Source organism: Quercus suber, unplaced genomic scaffold (assembly GCF_002906115.3).
Source record: "Quercus suber isolate HL8 unplaced genomic scaffold, Cork oak 2.0 scaffold_172, whole genome shotgun sequence".
Lineage (NCBI taxonomy): Eukaryota > Viridiplantae > Streptophyta > Magnoliopsida > Fagales > Fagaceae > Quercus > Quercus suber.
In genome coordinates, this window is record NW_027069632.1 from 879,950 (window position 1) to 900,712 (window position 20,763).

Sequence of the window (20,763 nt, forward strand, 5' to 3'; positions counted from 1 at the left end):
GTCTATTTACATCATTTTGTTAGTCTTTGAACCCAGCAAAGGTTTTGTCCGGATTGTTTTTAGTTGGGTTAGGAAAGATGCTCATAGGTTTTTTGGATATTGCATGCATTAAAAAAAAAAAAAAAAAAAAAACCCTAGACGCAAGACGCACTGGCTTTTTCTGCTGGATCCTACGTCTTATGTGATCTAGCGGAGTGCTGATGTGGACTTGGACTCCATTATTTTATTTTTAAAAAAATATAAACATGTGGCCAATAATTATAGGGACAGGTGGGAACCATTTTTAAAAGCACCTCTCATAATCTCATTCCCTTACTTGACCCACACTCCCTAGTCCCTCCATTCGTGAAACCCCTACCCCACAACAACAGCCCAATCGACAACCAAAATCGAGAGTACAAACCTGTGACGAAGTTCCTTCGCCGACCTCGAGGAGATTAAAAAATAAGGTTTGAAACCCCGCCGTGAAGTTGAAGTTGTTGTTGAAATCGAAGCCTACTGAGTAACATAAACCCAACAAAAAAAAAAAAGACTGCCATAAATCCATGACAGTAACAAGAAATTAAGATCCTAAATGTTTTGCTTTCGTCAAATATAGTTGGTATATTCCTAGCACTAAATAAAACCAAACCATTCATCGAATAACACATAAATCCTTTCGAAAAACAAAAAATTATCTCCAAACCCATATAAGCTAGCAACCACAAATGGTCCCAACTATTCAATTCCAAATACAAAAGGATATCCATAGTAAAGTATGAACAAAAAATTAATAACAACCCAGAAATTGTCCCTTCCACACTATTGATAACCCAAAATTGAGAATTGAATTTGAAAGAACAGGACAAAGTTTTGATCGACCCTTTGTAAATAATAGAGAAACAAAGAATATATGAACCTCGACGCATCGGAGCTTCACGGTGGAGACTAACGGCCGATTGGGGTTGCCGGTTTGATTTGGACGGGAACTATTCCACCGATTGGGTTTCCCTGGTTTACGGATTTTGGCTTAAAGCTAGCACACCTGGGACTGGAGATTTTGGTTTGAGGGGCAATTTTGAGCTTTAAAAAATGGTTCCCACGTGTCCCTATAATTATTTGCCATGTGTCCATTAAAAAAAATGTAGTCCAAGTAGGTATCATATCAGCACTCCGTCAGGTCACAAGACATAAACTAATAGAAATAAATAGAATGATGAAAATCAGAATGTTTTGTAAAGTTTAGAGACGAAAATAGAACTTTTAAAAATTGAAGGACGAAAAACAAATTTGTGTAATAGATTAGGAACGAAATTGATATTTTACCAAAATATTCAAAACATAACGAGGAGGATACTTGATACAAAATTAGAGTGCGTGTAAAATTTAAAGGTACTTGACATCAAAATAGAGTGGGAATTAAAATGACACTTGGTACAAAATTATAGAATAATTAAACGATAATGCTTAGACACAATAATTTTTTTTTTTCACAATATGTTGAAGTAATATATTGTGATTAGTACTATCATTGTTATGACTTTTATTATATACCAATCACAACCTATCAACTTAATCATTGTGAAAAATAATTTTATGAAATTTGTTATGTGATTAAAATCTAATTAAATTCTTCATCGAGCTTTTGTTATATAGACGTGCACGGCTAAAACACCCACCTTTATCGATTGACCAAACTTATGGGCATTTTTGGTCTTGAATCAAAGTCTGAATGGCAATGCCACTACTAATTAATATACAATTTTTTTAAAATACATTTTCTTAACCATAATAACTGCTAAAATTCAATAGATTATTACCATAAAAAGGAAGATCATATTTTTTTGATGGAGGAAGATCATGGTTTTATATACTGACAAGTGTGGTTTTGCTATGAATACATCCCAAAATACATAACCAACTTTGTGTTGGAGAGATTGGGCATTACAAACATTGCAACTCACCAAGTAAATGGCATGAAACTAGCTATATCCAAAGCGTTGCTCATATGAAGCCACCATTGTAAGGCACTCCAGTTTGAGGCAACCAACGATCCCCAAGCAAGAAGTTGGAAACAGTAAAATTAGCAGCATCTGTAGCATTAATCACATGGTAGCCAGGCCATGTAACTCTTGTTGTAGTGTTGGATCCAGGGCCTCTGTTATTATACTCGGCATAATATAACGTGTCTAGCCCAAAATCTCCATTCCAATCATGCCAACCAGCAGGTTCTACCAAACTATCCATGAAAGATTGCACATAAACTGTCCTTGAATACTGCTTCCATGGCCTCCCTAGAAATGTCTTCACTGGGAAATTGCTTGAAGCCAAATCATATGCAGCTTTAATTGTACAATTATGGATTGAAATACCCGTGTTTTGATTCGGGTCTGTTCGGCCTTGAGCAGTGATGGGATTGAATTGTCCTTTCATTGGCAACCGGGCATAGAAGTTGTTGTTTTGGAAAACAGCAGCAGCGTTTCCAAATATGAAATCTACTGTCCCATAGATATCACAATCTCTATAGAATTGCCTTAGTGAATGTGCAAATAAGGTGTCTTGGTACGCTTCAATGCTGCAGCTATAAAATGTGGACAAATCAGCCATGTTTAGTACAGCAACGGCTTGCTGCTTGATTGCTCCTGCTGTATTACGGAAAGTAATGTTCATTGCCATAAACCCCTGTCCTCTCACAGCTGCAATGCAACATTGATGTAAAGCTTATTAACATCCTAAAACTCTGATGACAAATGTTTTTGTTTAAATGTTGATAGTAAATTATACTTTTTGTCACTGAAATTTGGTGTAAGTTTGATTTTGGTACCTCAAAATTTAAAAAGTTAAGCTAAAGTGTATAGAATATGGTGTATAAGTAATTCAAGTTTTTGCTACTTGGTACTTACTGAAAGTTGCAGAGCTCATAGTTGTCCACCCATCTACCACGCTTCGGTTGCCTGTGATTATTGTTTGACTAATACCATCTCCAATCATCAACAAATAAGGCTTGTTTGTTGCAATTGACAAGTACTCTTGGTAAACACCAGCAGTGACATAAATCAAGAAGTATCCATCACTAGCAGCAGAGTTATTTGGTGCCGCATTAATGGCATCATTGATGGTGGTGAAATTCCCATCTCCATTTTTGTTCACAACCACCATTTCTCTTACCAAAACCTCTTCATCCTTACCTATCTGAATGAGTTTTCTCCGACTCATTGACTCATAAATCACTGACTTATTGATATGCTTCTTCTTTGGGTGCCATGTTTTCCCACTCTTCTTTCTTGGAACCCAACCTTGGGTAAAAAGAGCTAGAGAGACACTGTACAATTTAGTGTCATTAGAGAGTGGGACTGAGAGACCTTTTTTCACACTCCAAGCTGAAGCTGTGGCTTTAAGGCCATCCAAGCAAGTATCTTGGTTGGTTAAAATGGCACTAAGCAAGGTTTGGATGTCCTCAGCTTTGGAGCTGGATAGAGTGTCATTAGTGTTACTCACAGTATCAAAAGAGCTTGATAAGAAGTTTATGTTCAGCTCAGCAAGTGAATGACAATCCTTAAGAGCAAGGATTGCAGTTCTTGACAAAGTGGAACTGTGTCTAAGGTACTTGTCCACTAATTTAAGAAACTTGTAGGATTGGGATAGTGATTTATGGACTGAAAACCTGCCATAGTCATAGACATTGGCTGTGTGGTTATTAGGCAGCACAGATTTGCAAAAAGAAGGGTCTGGGGTAGACTTGCAAATGGTTCCTGAAGAGACAGGAGTGTTCAGAGGGTCATCAGCAAAAGATGGAGAGCTAAGAAAAGAAAGAACGAGAATGAGAGAGAACAAGAGCTTATTAGAAGAAGTCATTGTTGTGGACTAGGGGAATCCGAGTTTGAGGAATGTGAATGATTGGTTTTTAGTTACCTTATTAGGCTGATATATATAGTGGAAGAGGGGAAAGTCAAGTCAGTTTTCACAATTCGTTTACTGTTCTCAACATGCCCATTATCACAACCAACCATCCTTTCTAAGTCCATTTTAAATGCAAAATAAATAAATATTATTGTAATAAATAGATACAAGTTTAGTTAGTGATATTTAATTTAGACCATGAAATAGATTCATTTTAAGTTAAAAAGATTTTTCATAAAATTTTGGAGAGAGTAAACAAAGTCTTTTTATGATTTCTTGTTTATGGAGTCTCATTCAAGATTTGAGTGTAATACTTATTCCCTTTGTGGTATTATTTTGTGTAACTCATTAATTGTGTCACACATAACCTTTATGGAGTTTTTTGAATGCAACACAAACTCCTCTTATAGTAAAAGATTTCTAGTCTCATTATTTAAGCATTGTGAAAATATATGTGAGTAAAAAAGTATTATAAAAATATGTATTATGGTGTTTAAATACTAAAATTTGTTATTTAATATTGTATCCATTCCACTTTGCTATTGGCAGAATCTAAGATAACCATTTGTGAGTGATGGAGAATCACTATCACATAAATCTATGAGTGCTAACATTAATAGTTCTATTTTCAAACCGCTTACACACACTGCCATTTTGGCAAAGGGTAGAAGTTGTGTCGTGTCCATTAATTGTATGATTCTCTAGAATGTTGTAGAGGGTATGTGGTGCCTGTGATTTATGAAGTCAGCCTTACACTAACCCACGGGAGCTACAAAAAGCTGTACCGCAAATCTTATTTTAATGAATCCACTATAAATATTCCTCGACAATTTGGTGTTGTTTGCACACTAAAGTTTTGTGTCATTTGCCATAGTGTGCGGTCGGTGACCGGCCCTGACATTTCTATCTTTTGACACTCTCTAATCTCAATTACCAAACTAATTTCATAAAGAGAATTCCCGTTTTGGTGCGTTTGCACGCTGAGTTTTGTGTCATTTGCCATAGTGTGCGGTCGGCGACCGGCCGTGACATTTCTATCTTTTGACACTCTAATCTCATTATCTCAATTACCAAACTAATTTCATAAAGGAAAATCCCATTTTGGTGCTACTTGCACTTGCAAAATCTACGTCACATGCATCGCAGTGCTCTTCCTTTCAATATATGAAAAGAAATGAATCTTGAAGGTTGCTTAAGTGATTTTTATGGCCTTATAATATTTATGAAATCTTGATTCGAAATCTTGAAGGTTGGTTAAGTGATTTTTAAGGTCTTATAATATTTATAAAATCTTAGTTCAAAATCTCTTGTTAGTATCGTGAAAATATTCTTAAGAGATTCTACCTTGTAATAATTTGACGTGTGTAAAATGAAAGGACTATACACATTCGAAGAAATAATTAAATAATCAAAAAAGTTTAAATATCATGTTTGTAAAATAAAATAAAAGCAATCTGCAAATAACTTAGCCTAAAAACAAATGGTTGGTCTAGTGATGCTGGGCCACTCAAATGTAAAATGGGAGTTCTAGTCACTAGTCAGTCCATTTTAGATTTAAAATTAATCTTGTCTCCTTGTGTTTAATTGTTTTAAATTATAATAGATTCTTTGGGCTCTTAACTATATTTCGACTTGTGATTCCATAAGTACAGTTGTTAACAAAAAATAACATACACTAACAACAAAACAAGTACATGGGAACTACATGTTTAAAGTTATTACCGTTGGCTCTAAATTCTAATCATATTTTGGGAAGGCACTAACAAGTTTCCTATAAAAATACATAGTTTCTAATACATAGTTTCCTATAAAAATAAAAGGCACTAACAAGTATAGGGGAAGGACATGCTTAAATTTATGCATGTGAGAACCTAATTTCACATGTATTTCGGATAAAGCAATCTTGAAAGGCAATGTTAACATGGTGGTTGTTTTTTTTTTTTTTTTTGTTTTTAATTAATTAATTTATTTATTATGAGAATTGTTTAAATTTTTGAGATCCATAGATGATAGAACTCACCCGTGAATTCATTCATGCCTTTTTGTCTATATGGTCCCGCCACAATTATAGATTTGACTTGTATGAGTCAGAACTATCACATTAATAGCTCTAGCTACAAAAAACAAAACAATGCATGATTGTGATTATGATATGCCTAACTTGTTTGTCACATTGAGTCACAAGTCTTTTCTGTTTTACTTGAATAAAAGCTAGAATTATTTAATGTATCTATGTATATGCAGTAATGCTTAGATATATATGAATGTATATGTAGATGTTAAGGGCATTACAACCACAGAAGATATGATGCAATAAAAATGGGTTACTCATTGTAGAATTTGAATTGTTCCTCTTGGTTCCCTCTGTGTGTTGGTAGCTGGTCTACACAAAAGTTTATTTCTCAAAAAATATGTCTGACGACTCTAACCTCGAACTATTAGCCCTTAACAAATATTTTTTTACAATCAAATGCAAAGATATGAGGAGTTATATCTTGTTACGGGTATATGAATTTTTTTCTTACGGTTAATGTCTCTCCCATGGTAGAGACATTAGCTCATTATGTAAATAATGGTGACCTAAAAGAGAATCCACCTTAGGAATAACATTCTTATAGTCTTTATCCTATGTGAAGGTCAACCTCGATCATTGGTGCTGCCCAAATCTCACCGGTGATATTGTGTAGTACTGTGGTCTATTTTGATGGAGATCTCACCTAACTAGTTGCCCATATGCTTTCTAATTAGGCTGTTAGTGACTGCCGACTCAGATTTGCCTTTGGAGTGCTGCCCAAATCTCACGGGTGATATTGTGTAGCACTGTGGTCTATTTTGATGGAGATCTCACCAAACTAGTTGCCCATATGCTTTCTAATTAGGCTGTTAGTGACTGCCGACTCAAATTTGCCTTTGGAGGAGTTCAATTTCACTTTGCCTCTGGGTTAGGGTTTGCCATGCTATGACAGGTGAGTCAATGTGGTGTGACATTTGATTACTATGTGGATACGCCGTTTGGAAGTATTCAGTTACATATTGAAATTTGAAAGCTCCTATATATGGATGACATGTAGTGGTGTGATCATTTGTTTTTTTGAAAATAAGTTGGTTTCAATCGAGCCAAATGCCCTAGCTCATGAATGAAATGAGTAGTGCCCATGTTAGTTGACTTGAGTCTTGCAAGTTTGGGTGATTGAGGTTTAGGCGGTACCCATCAAATCCTACTAATTTCATACTTCCATATATAAAAATGTAAGAGTGACATCTTATCTTAACTGCTAATGAGTTACAAAGCTCTTTGTAATTTCTTAATTAGTTGACTTAATGCGTTACAATTATATATAACCTAAAAAAAAGTAAATATAAAAAAAGCATAATTACCATAGCCGACTATTGTAATTTGTTGTAACTAGCTTGTAACCCCTTGCATATGCACGGATACATTTAAAGATATGCAATAAGATGTATAATATAACTCTTATATATATAATTTAAATGTTATTGATAGTCATTTTTTATATTTTATTAACTCTTTAAAATTTTTTGTAAGGATATTATTAGGTATAAAATGTAAATTGTCCATTTTTTTTTTATAATTATTGTGAAACACTTTTTTTTTTACAATTCATTTATTTTAGACTCTTTAGTTTTTGTACTTAATAACTTACTTGGATGAATATTTATGATGTGGTCTCACATTTGATTCTAAAATTGAGAAATAAAACTCTTGTTGAGAACTAAAATTTCACAAGAAAGCCCATTCTATAAAAAGTAAAGAAATACCATGGGCTTTAACAAAAAAAGGACCATGAAGGCCCAAAGTCCCAAAAAGAAGGAAAAAGAAAGAAATGAAAATAATAAAAAAAGAAGAAAAGGATCTAGACTTGGTTAGGCCGGACTACATGCATGCAATAAGAATCTTGGTCAAGCCAGAGAATATGCAACAAGATGAAAATCAAGGCCCTAGGACCTTGATGTGTCCTTTTGAAACCTTGAGAAGAGGACCTTGGCTGACATATGGGAAAACCAAAGTGTATGTTCAGATTTCCAGCAAAAAAAAAAAAAAAACCATTAAAAATCCAGCAAAACCAAGTATTATCTTTGTAACCTATGGTCCAAGCCTATGAGATCCTGGGTGGATAGCAATGGAGAAATGGTTTGGTCGGCAGGAGAGTGATTTCTAGTGAAAGGAGGATCTCGAAAGTTTCCCTTGGTTCATATATTTGCTTCGAATGCATGAACCAATGGAAAACTCAGTTCCCTCATGTGCATGGAACCTCCCCACAGTTTCCTCTCAATTGTTATTTTCAACTAAAGTTGTCATCCGGTACATTGAGTAACCCATCCACTTCTTTGACTTTCTAAGAAGGAATCTTTCATTTATAGCTAAAGTTAAATGCCCTTTTTGAATTATAATTGCCTAATTAAACTAAACCTCTGCCCTGTGCACTTTTTCAGGTTCCAGAGGACATGGTTTTACCCAGCAAATCAGGGACGTCCTCGCCCGAGGTACCAAACCATGTCCACTATAAAAGGAACACTAAGGTATAGCAGAAGAGGTGAGAAAAATAGGAATTTAGATGGAGGGAAAAAGGGAGAGTTCAAAGGTTCAAAAGGATAACTCTTAGAGTTTTAATAGCCCAACAAGGGAGAGAAAAATAAACAAAATAAGAGAGCTAAGGTGGAGGAATTCGTCCCATATCCTTGAGATTATTCAAAATATCACTTAGCGTCCAAAGAAACGTGTCAAAACATGCATACATCAGATATCACTCTCTTCCACAAAATCCTCCTCACCTAACTATCTTGGAAGGTAATGCCCAAGCAAAGTTACTTGGACTTGAGTTCCAAATCCCACTGTGAGAATTGGGGCTAGGATCCTCGTGGTTAACTCATTCTCATGATATTCATTTACATATATGTATATATATTAAAATGTATATTCTAATATAAGAAACTAACAATTATTTGAAAATATGTGTATTGTATAGTGTGTTCTTGTGCAGGACTTATAGGGGTAAAGGGAAAAGACAAAACTCCATTGCATAATCAGCGTGAAGAAAGATCCTACAGTTCAAGGAACCAAAGATTCTGGGTTCCATGGATTACTGACCTAGTACACCTAGGAGCCACGACATCACGTCCAAGGTACCAAGTGAATGAAGTCTTTTAAATGTTCACACAATAAAAGATAAGCCTCAAATATTCTATTTCAATCTCCTTCTCATTGTGAATATTATGAATAATTATTTTACTTATTTCGTAAGAGTAAAGGTCATTTTATGACACCAAAACACTTACAATGGTATTTTATTGCTTAGGATGAGATCGCATTTTTTTTCCTTGAGGAGTTTTATGTGACTTGCGCACAAACCGGTTCATATAACAACCCCAATAGACCGCGGAGAACCGGACCCAGTCCAACCATCCAACCTTGGAGGCCTAAGATCCCTTGTCATCAATGGACTTTGGGTACTTTCCAAAAAAGAAACCCACACAACTCTTTAAGAATAAATTATTTATGACACATGGCGCAAAATTAGAACTCTATTTTGGAATTCTAATTTAAGTTCCTGTTAGCTTCACCTATTATTATATATAAAAATTCAAGTATAGCAGAAGAGGGGAGAAAAATAGGAATTTAGATGGAGGGAAAAAGGGAGAGTTCAAAGGTTCAAAAGGATAACTCTTAGAGCTTTAATAGCCCAGCAAGGGAGAGAAAAATGAACAAAATAAGAGAGCTAAGGTGGAGGAATTCGTCCCATATCCTTGAGATTATTCAAAATATCACTTAGCGTCCAAAGAAACATGTCAAACATGCATACATCAGATATCACTCTCTTCCACAAAATCCTCCTCACCTAACTATCTTGGAAGGTAATGCCCAAGCAAAGTTACTTGGACTTGAGTTCCAAATCCCACTGTGAGAATTGGGGCCAGGATCCTCATGGTTGACTCATTCTCATGATATTCATTTACATATATGTATATATATTAAAATTTATATTCTAATATAAGAAACTAACAATTATTTGAAGATATGTGTATTGTATAGTGTGTTCTTGTGCAGGACTTATAGAGGTAAAGGGAAAAGACAAAACTTCATTGCATAATCAGCGTGAAGAAAGATCCTACAGTTCAAGGAACCAAAGATTCTGGGTTCCATGGATTACTGACCTAGTACACCTAGGAGCCATGACATCACGTCCAAGGTACCAAGTGAATGAAGTCTTTTAAATGTTCACACAATAAAAGATAAGCCTCAAATATTCTATTTCAATCTCCTTCTCATTGTGAATATTATGAATAATTATTTTCTTATTTCGTAAGAGTAAAGGTCATTTTATGACACCAAAACACTTACAATGGTATTTTATTGCTTAGGATGAGATCGCATTTTTTTTCCTTGAGGAGCTTCATGTGACTTGCGCACAAACCGGTTCATATAACAACCCCAATAGACCATGGAGAACCGGACCCAGTCCAACCATCCAACCTTGGAGGCCAAGATCCCTTGTCATCAATGGACTTTGGGTACTTTCCAAAAAAGGAACCCACACAACTCTTTAAGAATAAATAATTTATGACACATGGCACAAAATTAGAACTCTATTTTAGAATTCTAATTTAAGTTCCTATTAGCTTCACCTATTATTATATATAAAAATTCAAGTAAATCTCAAATAAATAAATATTGAATAGTGTATTTACTTATTTATAGGAGGTTGATAATAGCATAACTATACTTAAATTGTATGATCAAGTGTGCTAAATGCTAATTTTTTAGCATTTACCACACCAAACATCAAAATCACCCCTACATCAACATTTGGAACAATACATTTCTACTAAATATAAATGTATGTTACCATGTTCTATAATTTTTTACTCTTTCTTATCATTTGTCTCTCCTCTCGCATGTCATGTCTCTCATATTGTGGTTGAAAATTTTTTCTCTTTTCTTTTTTAACATGTGTTCTACTTTGTGTGGTTGATTTTTTTTTTCCCAATAAAATTTGGATCTTATTTTAGGTTATTTTAGTGACGCTATGTTAAAAGTAAGAGATGTGGTATAAGTAAATTATAAAATTGTGTGTTAAAATAAATAAAATAACTTTTTTGATTGATCATAATAGCATTTTTTTTTTTTTTTTTTTTGCATGGTTGACGTTGACGCTCAAAAGACCAAAAAATGAAGAAACTGAAAAAATCATTGAGCTAAATCTGGGAGCCAACTATTTACTTAACTGTAATAACTAACAACTTCAAATCAAATCCCGAATATGAAGTTGGAGGACACCCAGGTATGGATTGAGATTTAGTGCTATTGCACCATGCAATAGGATATCAATAGTTGAGATTAAAAGTTGCAAAAGTCACTTTTAATCTTAATTCTTAAATAAATAAAAAAATTTAACCCTCAAATTTTTTGCAACTTTTAATCTTAATTCTTAAATAAATAAAAAAATTTAACCATTTTGCAACTTTTAATCTTAATTCTTAAATAAATAAAAAAATTTAACCCTCAAATTTTGACTATTTAACTTGTGCACTTTATTTTTTCACATTTCTCTCACACATTATGGTTAATTACACGGTGCAATAGCCTTTAGCTAATACACCGGCTCTTAATCCCCAGATATATCAAAGCCTATATTTTTAGTCAAAAACCAATGCCACCTCAAACTCGCGTAAGTTACAACTTACAACAAACGCTAAGCGCTTTCATAGGATCACAGAATTCCACTCCATGCATGAAAAAAGATACTATTAGAGAGCAAAATTAATAATAGCAAACATCTAGCAATTAATGGGAGGCCAAACTTGTTTCTCGTGGTACCAATGGTTTTGACAAATCAAATCTACTCATTCCCATTAGAATCTCTCCTCCAGTCTAGCTCTCTCCCTCATAAATAATATTCAATTATCTCCTCAATGATCTTATTCCCCAGCAACCCCATTTCACCATTTTTTTTAGTTTCCCTCTACAACCTTAAAAGAAGTACCAAAAAAAGAAAAGAGAACCAAATCAAAGCCTCTCTCTCTCTACTGTCTTCCTCCATGTTCCTTTGATTGGTGATGTATGTGCGTATGAAATTTAGTTATTTCTCACGCTAGCTTAGCTTAATTGATCTCAAAATGTATCGCTAAATAGTGTCAACATTGGAGATCATCATCATCATCGATCTGGGACACAAAATCAAGAAATGGAGGTACAGCGGATGAGACAGTTGATGTTATTGTGGTTTAATGTGCAAAGCACCCGTGTGGCCCTCGTGGGTGGAAATCACACCGCTGCTAGGTTTTGCACTCGCTAAGTTCTGTTTGACTCTCTCGCTTCCTCTCCTCTCTGCATAGCTCCCATTCTTTCCTCTCTCTTTTTTTCATCTTAGCTCTCTTTCCCATCTTTTATTCTGTCCCCTATCTCTGAATACATTGCTCACTTTGCCATAAAACTCGATACATATACAACAAAATCCTAATTTAGTTCACTGTTTTCTCAGTTTTTTTGGACAATTCAATTTTCAAAAAGCTGAAAAATAAGTTGTACCAAACGGGCATTCCGTCATTCAAGAATTTGTGAACATGACCATGGATGTAATTCAAGTTTTCCACACCAAACACCCCAAGAAATACAAGCATTTGCCTATTGGGGGTGGGCTTGGAGTTTACCCTGATGCTCAATCTCTGATCATTAGAGTCCCAAACTCCAAGATTTTGAGTCTGCTTGCTCGTGCTATGATTTTGGCATTGCTTATTGTTTCGTTCCCTAAGATAGGGGCGACTATTAGAGGACCCTCATTGTCCTCTTCACCAGAATCTGATGCTTCTGATGATATGATCAATCTTGAACTGTTGCCATTGATTTTTCGTGATTTGACAAATGAAGGCCTTATGAAAGTGGGAGATAAGAAAGCTGTTTTCTTAACCGATGGCAATGAGGAAACCATTCGAAGGTCTCGAATTCTAAACGACAATGAAATGGACCTCATCTCATTCAATGACTTAGATCGACAAAGCTCGATCCCAAGTGAAAGTTTCGATTTTGTTTTGTTATCAAACTTTCCTGCTGCTTCAGAATTCATTGACAGGACTCTCAAGATTGGTGGCATTGTCACAGTTGAACTCAGTGAAAACCCCTCCGTTGCATTCCATAAACCCTCAAATTACAAAATCGTTTACCTTAGGCAGTTCGACTCGACCATCATGGCCATGAGGAAAACAAGTCTTGTCGATCTTAACTCAGCTACACAAAGAAAGCTATTTGGGTATGCCTCGGAAGCAAAAAAAGCAGCACTTAAGAATCTCGAAGATGTTCTCCTCGAGCCACCACGTGCATCTTCAAAGAGATCGAGCAGGTACTTGAAAAAAACAAAGTACCTTCCTGATTTAATGGGTGACTCGCTCGAGAGCTATCCTCGACATGTTTTTATAGATGTTGGGTTGCCAGAGAAAGAAGTTGGCAGCGGAACAAGTTGGTTTGCGAAGCATTATCCAAGGAGGAACAAAGAGTTCGAGATGTACAAGATCAAGACCATGACAGAGGAATCTTCAGGCAAAGAGGTTTTGCAAATTGGGATGTCAGATTGGTTGAGAAAGAATGTGAAGGGTGAAGAGTACGTGGTCATGAAAGCAGAGGCTGAAGTAGTGGAAGAAATGGTGAAGAGCAAGGCTATAAGGCTGGTGGATGAGCTTTTCTTGGAGTGCAAGCCACAAGGACATGGTGGGAAAAAAGGAATTAGTAAGAGCAAGAGGGCTTATTGGGAGTGCTTAGCACTATATGGAAGGTTGAGAGATGAAGGTGTTGCAGTGCATCAGTGGTGGGGTTGACAGAATTATTAACAATGTTTTCTTTGAGAAAAAGAGAGAGATGGTTGAGAGAGAAGACCATATTAAGCAAAAGAGTCTCTCCCTTTGATTTTGTTTTTACTTGTTTTTAATGTTTTGTGTTTGTGTGTTTGGAGTTTGCTGTTTGTTGTTTTGTGTTGGAGTACTTTTGGTTCTATCATTCTATGAATGTGTTGGTGATCGTGAATATTATTGATGAAGAGGGTTCTCAAAAAAAAATAAAAAATAAAATATTGATGAAGAGATGTTAAGACTGTGGAGGAATGTTCTAAGTAAGAGTTGGAGAGGTGTTCCATTTGTTGTCAGAGAAAATTTGGTGGATTCTTTATTATTTCCATATTTCTTGGTCATTGTTTTGAGAAATGCAAGGAAGTTTCAAACTTTCTTATATTTGATATTCAAATGTATAATAATCTTATAAGTTCTAACTACTCTAAAATAATACTTAGTTATATTGTATTGTGTGGATTTAATTTGAATTTGTTCAAGCACTTACGTAGGATTTAAATTTTTGTGTGTCTGGTAGTTTTTGCTAAACTTATTTACTGTTAGCTTATTTGTTAGAATGTGAGACAAAAACTGATTTAAGTAAATACGTTAAATGTTTTGAATAAGTCACTTATTTGCTTAAAGTTATTTAACTTTAAATAATTAAACTATCTAAACGCTTTCATGCATGTATTATACTCAGAGCACTAGCATTGGGGGTGTAAACACCCCTCAATTACTATTTTACAACCTAAGCTATCCAAAACCCATTCTATTTGGGTTTGTAAACTTAAAAAAATTTGCAACCTATAAATAGTAAGGTTGCATATATACAACCTTACTATTTATAGGTTGTAAAAAAAATTATTTTAATATGTGGTTGTGTGTGAAGAGAAAAAGTGAGTGGGAAAAAAGAGAGAGAATAATATTTTTTATTATTTTATTAGGTAATTTATATTATTTTATTAGATTGTATGTAAAAATAAAAACTGAGATATAAGGTAAGTTATAAAATAGATTGGTAAAATAGATAAAGTAGTGTTTGATAATGTAAAATAGGTTTCTTTTACATTTTCAGATAGTAGTGCGAAGCTTTTGGAGTTTATTTTTTAAGTGAAGATGATAGAAAAGAGGAATTTTCAATGTGAAACTTTGGAGGCTGTTCCATTTTAATGGCTACTCTAGAATTATGAAAATGCAACGTGTATAATTGCATATATATATATATATATGTCTTATCACTTTATGTTATGTATCATGATAGATATTGCTTTTTTTTTATGAACCAGAAACTTTATTAAAGAAAGGAAAAAAACAAAGCTACAAGGCCCTCTTGGACTCTTCCAAAATGATGGAAGAGAAACAGGCAGGGTTATTCCCAACATCAAAAAGACCAAAGAAATTACAAGAAAAAGACCAGTTTGCCAAAGTGTGGGCTGCTGTATTACTTTGCCTAGGCACCCACTTCACAAAAACCTTATCAGAGACAGACAAAAACAACCTCAATTCAGAACACAAGGACCAGAACCTCCAAGAGGGGGTCTCGGCCATGTCATTGAGAAGATGCACACAGTATTGGCAATCTGATTCCACAATAATGCACTCATTAGCCATGGCAGGAGCAAAAGAGAGAGCCCACTTAATAGCCTCCGCTTCCGCCAAGAGAGGGAGGGTGGTATTCACTTTCATAGAACCGGCAAATACCAACTCCCCTCTCCAGTCTCTCGCCACTGCAGCTATAGAAGAGAAGCGAGACCCCACAGCCACATCGACATTAATTTTAAAAGACGCACCTGAGGGAGGGATCCAAGTCTGAACCGAGGAAGGAACCTACTGATAAGAGGTAGAGCCCTTAGGAATATAATGCTCCGAGAAGAGGCATGAGATCTTCATAGACACCCTATCAACATTTAGAGATCCATCACCAAATAGGACCTGATTTCTCTATTTCCAAACCGTGTCACAGAGGATGGCACCATACAACAAAAATTCTTCCATCTGGCCCAAACATTGATTAACCAAAAAAAGGGAGGAACAAGAGGAAGTTGACAAAATCAGATGCTGACCCAAAAGCTAATAAGTCAATCCTCACACCCCAATGGTTTCGGAACCATAAGGATTTTGCAAACGGGCATACCGTGAACAGATGAAGGGAAGTTTCCAAAGCTGAATTACACAAGGGGCAGCTCCCATCCATATTTTCATTAAACATATTGATTAACTCCTTGGTAGGCAAAACATTTGCAGCTATTCTCCAAAGATGCAACTTTAAGCGCTCATGAATTTTGGATCTCCAAATCTGGCCTCTAATAAAGTCGGAATTCGAGGGAGGAGAGCCATTCCTACACAGCCAATAAGCGGACTTGACCGAAAAAATTCCAAAGTTTGTTGCAGTCCAAGACCAACTATCTTCCATAGGTCAACTAGGAATGAGAATTTTTAGGATAAGCTCAATCACATGCTCCTCAAATAGCAAACTTAGCTTTGGAATATCCCAACTCCTTTGGTTTGGAGTAAGAAGCTGAGAAACAACCAAAGCAGAATCCGAGTTAGCATCAAATTTCGGGGTAGGGATGAAACCAGGGAGATCAGGAATTCACGGGTCAATCCATGTTCTAATGGAGTTCCCATTGCCTACCAAAAGACAAGCTGCCTTTGCAATAAGCTGTTTTGTACCCATCAAGCTTTAGTACTGATATTCAGCTTGTTTAATGATATTCTTCCAAAAAAAAAAATCTATGTTAAGGTCAATGTCATTATAGTTGTCTTACCCTAATGAATAGTTGAAATCATTATGAAGTAAACTTTTTGAGAGAGAAAAAGTTAATTTATTGTTTTTTTTTTTTTTTTTTTTTTTTTTTTTTTTTACTAGTCTTAAATGTGTATTATTAAGTTTCGTATAGATTAATCAATTCCAATTAACTTAGCAGGTGAAATTTTTCGTTTTTAAATAAAGGATTTTAAATTAAATCCTGCTTATATCAAAAATAAATTTATTAGAAGTTTAGAACCAAAAGGCCCCAATTTGATGCTACCCAAGAGGGCATGGCTTGGGACTAGCGTTTTTGCAAATGATTTTATGAAATCTCTTAAACCTCAGGCCTTATTGGGCCTAGTTCACCCACTAAAGAAATAAAATAAAAATAAAAATAAAAGAACACACAAAATTAGGGAAAAAATGGTTAACTATGCTTTATTTTTAAATTATGTAGCAAAACACCACTCTTTCCGAAGTATCTAGCAAAATACTCTTATTTTTTTTTAATTTGATTTTAATAAAATTGAGTTTCAGGTGGAACTTAACATTAGTATTATCGAGTTCTATGTATATTTTGCTACTTAAATTTTTTTGAAAATTTAAGTGAAACTCAACATTACTAATATCGAGTTCTACTTAAAAATACACATAAAACTCGATTTTGAGAATATTGAGTTTTATGCACAAAATCGAGTTCCAAAATATGAGCATTTTACTAAATACTTTGAAAAAATGAATATTTTACTATGTACTTTAAAAATAAAGGGCATTTAGCCATTTTCTCCCACAAAATTAGTTGTAAATTTGTAACAACACCCTTTTTACCTTATACTTGTGGTTCAAATTCTCAACATACTTCCCTATCCCTAGTATCTATCTTTTTAAAAAAAAACAAAAAACAAAAAACAAAACAAAACAATGCAAACCAATTTGTTCATTTGTTGTAATAAAGCATAACCATAAAATACGACCATTACACATACAAATTATCCTCATTATTTACTTTAACAACTATTAAACATTAAGCCACAATCTAAGTGACATGAAATACAAAAAAAACAAAAAAACAAAAAAACAAAAAAAAAAAAGGGCACAATATAAGCAAAGCAAAGCAAACCAGCTTTTATGGCCAACTTGAGCTAAGCCTAAAAGCTACTAGTTACAAAGCTCACGTGCAATTCCCACACGAGAATTCGCAACATCAAACAAAATCCGAAGGTTCTGCTGCTGATAATTGGCTATAACATTCAACACCGAGTTCACATTGTTGGGTGCCGCAGCCATAGCCAAACAAGCCAAATTCCCAGAACTACTATGAATCAAGCTGTTCTCCGTTGGCAATTTCAAGTCCAAGCCCGTGAAATGAAAAGTCACTATCGGTGCCTCAGCTTCACTTGTTGAAGCAAAGCACGTATCAAACACACCCAGGTTCGAAAATGGACCTTTCACTTGTTTTCTAAACTGGTCTCTAATTGCCTCGTAAGCGGGTTGGACGAATCGGGTCACAACCGTACCCGAATCTATTACGGTTCCGGATCCAGTGCTGGGATTGAATGCTAGAAGCTCTGGAGCTATGGGGACCAAAACTCTGCCAATGCTCACTCCTGTGAGGTTCACAAAGTATAAAGACGGGCGGTGTGGGTTGTTTAAAAGTGGGGTGGTTCGGATTTTACTGGGTTGACCCAATGGACCCAGTTTGAGTGACCCGGAAAAGTAGTAGGATTTGAAACTGGGTAGGCAATACGAGAACAAACCCGAGTAGAGTGACCCGGATTGTGATAACAAAGACAAGGGCCCACGACCCAGACCCAATAACCCTTGGGTCGGAATTGACCCGCCAGAGACAGCATGGATGCAACCAAAGGCGTAATTTGGAACAACGTCATTGGCTAACGTTAATGAGTCTTGTACAAGTGTAGCTGAGAAAGATGAATCTCCACCGTAGGTTTGATTAAACAGACATTGATCAGTGGGCCCACCGCTTACACATGATGTGGAAACTCCACGTAGATGAGAGCATTGGGGCTTAGAGCAATCCAACGGTGTGAAGCTAGTGGAAGTATTGGGTGTGAACATGGTGTTGGAACATCCGGCGCACCCGGAGCATGGGACCCAAGCTGCATCATTGCTTGTGTCTAAAACCATGTACATGAGTTGGCCAGGTGAGCCTAGTTTGGCTCGAACCACATAGTTGTTAATGTTAAAGAGTCTCTGACCTGGGCCTATTGGGACTGAGCTGGCCTTTTTTTGTGCTACTAAGCTTGACAAATACTTGACCCTTTCTGGGTCATTGGTCGAAGCCATGTCCATGATTGTGTTGACCCATGACTCAATCTTTGGTGGTTTGAAAGGTGAGCATTTGCTATAGATGGGAATGACTGAGAGGTCATTGCCATTGGATTGTGAATCACAGGGATCTAGAGCTTTTGTGGTAGAGATAAGAAGAGCAAAGAACAACACCAACATGGAAATTCTCAAGTCCATGGCTTGGTATTTGGACTAAGAGAGATAGTAATAGAAAGATCTTAATGTGATTGTGTTGTGTGCATGGGGAATGGGATAGCGTAGGACTATATATGCAAGAAGTTAAGGGATTGAAACTACGTAAATAACCTTGTAATTATTGGTGTAAGATTATGAATTGGTTACTTTCAGGTAGGAGAATTATGGAACATCATGAGGTCTAATCATGCAACATTTAGCTAGGCTCTAAGAATAGGCCGCAAAAGAATATCTATTTGTTGCGACAAGAAAATAAACTTGCACATACTTTAACATAGCATGTAAAGGGTATTCATAGTTTTGTAACTTGGATAGAGGAAAGTCCACTAATTATTGAATCTTTAGTGTTTCAAGATGCTATGTACTTATCATCTTCATAATTACAGTCTTTCTCATAAAAAAATAATAAATAAATAAATAAAGAAAAAGAAAAGAGGCACAAGTTGGAGAGGAACTGTGGCTAAAAGACAAAGCTAGAAGCTCTATTAGTATTTAATAAACGAGGAGCTAAAAAGCATAGTACAAAATAAAAAGTTTTTTTTTGTGGGTTCTAAGCAGCATGGCTATAGATATAATTGTCCAAAGAAAGTCGTTAATCTTGTAGAACATCTACCCTAAGACATGTTTGGCCCTTCTGATCTGCGTGAATCACGAAAGTGCCACTTAGAGATCCACTTCCTACTAAGCTCGAAATTATAAAGTAAGCAAATTGGGGGTATTGTTTAGCATTTTCTCATTTTCAAGTTTTGGCCTTTTTTTCATAAGTTAGGTAAAAAAAACTTCTATTTATAAAGAGAGAAAAAAAAAATGTTATTTTGACTACAAAAATGAGAGGGTTCAAGTTTTCCACGCCTAAGACTTGAACGACTCACAATCTCATATACTAGATTTTGCTAAGAATTGACTTTAACTAAGCAAAATTATCAGGTGACTGAAATAAGAAGTACAAGGCCACTAGCCATCTATGGTGTGTTTGAACTTTGAATTGAATTTTTTTTATTTTTTTTATTTTTTTTATTTAGGTCAATCACTTACATTGAAGAAAAGAAAACATTTTAAGAAAGTGTTGGCCTATCATATCTATATTTATTATTTTGTATCATCCGTCAATTTTGCGTTCAATACTAAAAGATAACGTTATTCATTAACATTCTCAAAAATATCGTATACTCATATCCGTAAACTTCTCCACTTCTATGGAAAATTGTTTACCAAATTTCACAAACAAAAACCTATTATATAGACTGAAAAGTATTCTCTTCCTAACTACAATTGTCACTCTACAATATTTCTACTGATTACTAAATAACCCTTGAAGGACAAATGGCCAACCCATTGATCGATACTCGACCTAAAATGTAGGTTGTTTGTTCCTTGCAAGTCCTACATTATAGTAAACTTGTGATTCCTTTTCTCCAATCTCCTAACTACGAAAACTATTTTGAATTACCTCTATAAGTTAAAAATGTCTTGTGATTGATTCAACTATTCAAAGAGCTTAAGAAAACAAAGTCAACAAGCTAGCATTAGGGACAGTGTCATTAGTGAAATTATTAGATAATTGAAGGATACTATCATAAACATGACATGAGGAAGATGAATGAGTTTCATTGTTTTGGTCTGAAGCTGCTCGTGACTACTTTAGTTTTCTTTAGAGAAAAATGACAGCACTAGATTTTTGTCCTTTACCTGGGTCGAGTACAAGACAATGTCGGTCACGGACTCACAAAGACTTTACTTCTAGCCATGGCCCCAGCTTCTGTAAAATCTGCATTTCCAGTTGTCCTTGG

General features: G+C 35.3%; 3 protein-coding genes across 3 annotated transcripts; 1 reads left to right on the forward strand and 2 right to left on the reverse strand.

The window, feature by feature from the left end:
- Positions 1–1,792: 1,792 nt before the first annotated feature.
- Positions 1,793–3,899, reverse strand: LOC112004866 (probable pectinesterase/pectinesterase inhibitor 41). Its single transcript, XM_024037108.2, has 2 exons — positions 2,883–3,899; positions 1,793–2,675 (listed from the first exon to the last, which is right to left on the reverse strand). The coding sequence occupies exons 1-2, from the start codon at positions 3,832–3,834 to the stop codon at positions 1,984–1,986; spliced, it is 1,644 nt and encodes a 547-aa protein (XP_023892876.1). The 5' UTR covers positions 3,835–3,899; the 3' UTR covers positions 1,793–1,983.
- An 8,563-nt stretch (positions 3,900–12,462) lies between these two features.
- On the forward strand, positions 12,463–13,707 carry LOC112004984 (uncharacterized). Its single transcript, XM_024037226.2, has one exon. The coding sequence runs from the start codon at positions 12,463–12,465 to the stop codon at positions 13,705–13,707; it is 1,245 nt and encodes a 414-aa protein (XP_023892994.2).
- Positions 13,708–17,444: 3,737 nt separating this feature from the next.
- LOC112004825 (aspartyl protease AED3) lies at positions 17,445–19,042 on the reverse strand. The gene has a single exon (XM_024037058.2). The coding sequence runs from the start codon at positions 18,953–18,955 to the stop codon at positions 17,627–17,629; it is 1,329 nt and encodes a 442-aa protein (XP_023892826.1). The 5' UTR covers positions 18,956–19,042; the 3' UTR covers positions 17,445–17,626.
- Between the last annotated feature and the right edge of the window lie 1,721 nt (positions 19,043–20,763).

Coding starts and splice junctions, on each gene's coding strand:
- LOC112004866 (XM_024037108.2), bottom strand. CDS start 3,834: ATGACTTCTTCTAATAAGCTCTTGTTCTCTCTCATTCTCGTTCTTTCT. Junction 2,676..2,882: donor TATGAGCTCTGCAACTTTCA/GTAAGTACCAAG, acceptor GTTGCATTGCAG/CTGTGAGAGGACAGGGGTTT.
- LOC112004984 (XM_024037226.2), top strand. CDS start 12,463: ATGACCATGGATGTAATTCAAGTTTTCCACACCAAACACCCCAAGAAA.
- LOC112004825 (XM_024037058.2), bottom strand. CDS start 18,955: ATGGACTTGAGAATTTCCATGTTGGTGTTGTTCTTTGCTCTTCTTATC.